The 2,392-nt window shown below is 53.2% G+C and overlaps 1 protein-coding gene across 1 annotated transcript in view; it reads left to right on the top strand.

Moving 5' to 3' along the window:
* LOC104622731 (protein Wnt-5b-like) overlaps positions 1 to 2,392 on the top strand; it is a gene marked incomplete at its 5' end in the record, with an annotated part of 8,886 nt that extends 6,494 nt beyond the window's left edge. The window contains 1 exon segment of the mRNA XM_010289603.1: positions 1,908 to 2,392. Coding sequence (XP_010287905.1) covers positions 1,908 to 2,366 — 459 coding nt within the window.

Raw genomic sequence — 2,392 nt, 5'->3', positions numbered from 1 at the left:
AGGAATCCTTAGGTAACAGCGTGGTTGGTCCTCTGCAGTTACAGTTTGATTCAAGACAAGTGCTTAACTCCCAGCCTGTAGCTGTTACATTGCGCCGTGAGGGATTGCCTCAGTAAATTGAGCTCCGAGGAGCAGAACTAAAGCTTCTCTGTTTTAAGGACTCACTCCATTGACGTTCTTGGGAGCTGGATCAGCCTCCATGTGATTTAGCCATTAAGCCAAATTGAATCTTCACTAGCTGTCAAAAGCACTAGACGTTAGTTAGCCCGGGAGCAAGCAGTTGTTGTAGGAGAACTCTGACCTCTCACTGCTGGTCCAGAACGAGTCGTAGGCAGAAGGTTTTGCTTGCACTACACTCAATTGCCTTAATCACCTACTCCTCGGCAAACGAATGAGGAGAGCTGGGAAGCTTTCTCCTGTGTTGGTGAGTGCGGCAGGAAAGAAACCTCAGTGCTTGGCTGCTTTTTTCAGCAGAAGACCTGGCTAGAAGACATATTGCCATCTCCTTCAGAACATCCTAGTTTTTTCTCACGTTCCTTGATCTCTCCCACCCGATACAGCTGGTGGTAATTTTGCGGCTGATGCCAAACAGCTCTGCTTGGCAGAGACACTGCCCTGCGAACGTGCAGGACGCAGGGCGGCCATGGGAGAGCAGATGTGAACCTGATGGCGAGAGCATGAGGAGCGAGGGCTGGGGGGTGAGCTGCTGTAACACGCCGCAGCTCTGATGGCGTGGGAGTGCCAGCTCTTCGCTCCGCAAGCTCTGTCGGTGCCTGTGCGTGCTGACGGGATCTTGTGTAGCACGCAGTTCTGTACCTGTCTCTGAAATTAATGGAAAGAACAAACTCAACCTGCCTTCTCAGTTTATTTTGAGCTTTGTTATTGTAGAGTATTTTTCAGTATTTCTGTCTCCTCCCAGCTACTGTGGGGAGGAGGAGAGCAACCACCATTACCCTTTACATCATCTCCTTGCTCTGCCTGGGGTTTAATGCGCACTGGCCTAAATTTTCAAGGCTATTTGTTAATTTTGATGCCGAATTTAGGGGGGGGTAGATGCATCTTACAGCCCCCGCAGACTCCTGGAAACGTAGCTGAAAGTCTCTCGGAAAAGACAGCACTGAAAGCTTGCGTTTGCTGTTGAAAACTAGGCCCTTCTGCGTGTACCGTCCTGCGGGTGCCGGGAACTGTCTGGACACAAGATGGCGCAGGTTTGCAGTTAGGCCTTGCAGCTCAGCCCTGCTCTTCACGGCGGGCGCCTGGTGAACCCCCGGAGCGGCGGCGAGCTGCTCAGCTGCAGCGTGGAGGTCTCCATCTTTCGCACCGCCACTGCCACCCCTGCTTGCTCCTCTCTGGAAAGCGATGCCTCCTCTGGACGCTGCCCCCGAAGGAGCTCCCCTCTGCAGAGATGGAGTGAAGGGGTGTGGGTCCCGTGGATTTATTTCAAAAGGATGCAGATGTATCCCTGCAGCGATAGCGTCGGTTCCTGGTGCGGGTGGTAGGAAACGGGCGGGTTCCCAGGTGTTCGCTTTTCGCAGCTCTGAAGGGAAAAACATGTGGTAGTCCCTGAGGCTGGGGGAATTTCCAGAACCCACATGGACGGGACTTTTCCCCTTCTTTCCCGCTCTTGACCCTGCTGTCAAGTCAGAACTCTGCCAGGGGAAAAGAAGGTGGGGTGGGGAAGTCATGTTTGGAGGCATTGTGACCAGAAATAGAAATATTTAGGGAACAAGAACACAGCAGTCGCAACAGCAGGAGGAGACTTCTGTCTCTTCTGAAGAGCGAAACAACAGAAATTGGGGGATAATCAAAGCGGTTTTGAAAACGTGATGAATTCCTTGTAATTAAGCCATCTGCCAGTGCAGCATGAATAAACGCAGCTCTGCCTGATTGCACTCCTTTTCCCGCAGGCCGTGTACAAGCTGGCGGACGTGGCCTGCAAGTGCCACGGTGTGTCAGGCTCCTGCAGCCTCAAGACCTGCTGGCTGCAGCTGGCTGACTTCCGCAAGGTGGGCGACCTGCTGAAGGAGAAGTACGACAGCGCCGCTGCCATGAGGATCAGCCGCAAGGGCAAGCTGGAGCTGGTGAACAACCGTTTCAACATGCCGACACAAGAGGACCTGGTCTACGTTGACCCCAGCCCGGACTATTGCCTGCGCAATGAGACCACTGGCTCACTGGGCACTCAGGGCCGACTGTGCAACAAGACCTCGGAGGGCATGGATGGGTGTGAGCTGATGTGCTGCGGACGGGGTTATGACCAGTTCAAGAGCGTCCAGGTGGAGCGTTGCCACTGCAAGTTCCATTGGTGCTGTTATGTCAAGTGTAAAAAGTGCACAGAGATCGTCGACCAGTACGTCTGTAAATGAAAAGAGCCACCAAAGCAACAAATCTA

Source organism: Phaethon lepturus, unplaced genomic scaffold, assembly GCF_000687285.1.
Source record: "Phaethon lepturus isolate BGI_N335 unplaced genomic scaffold, ASM68728v1 scaffold27106, whole genome shotgun sequence".
In the NCBI taxonomy this organism is placed as follows: domain Eukaryota; kingdom Metazoa; phylum Chordata; class Aves; order Phaethontiformes; family Phaethontidae; genus Phaethon; species Phaethon lepturus.
This window is presented reverse-complemented; position numbering and strand designations above follow the sequence as displayed.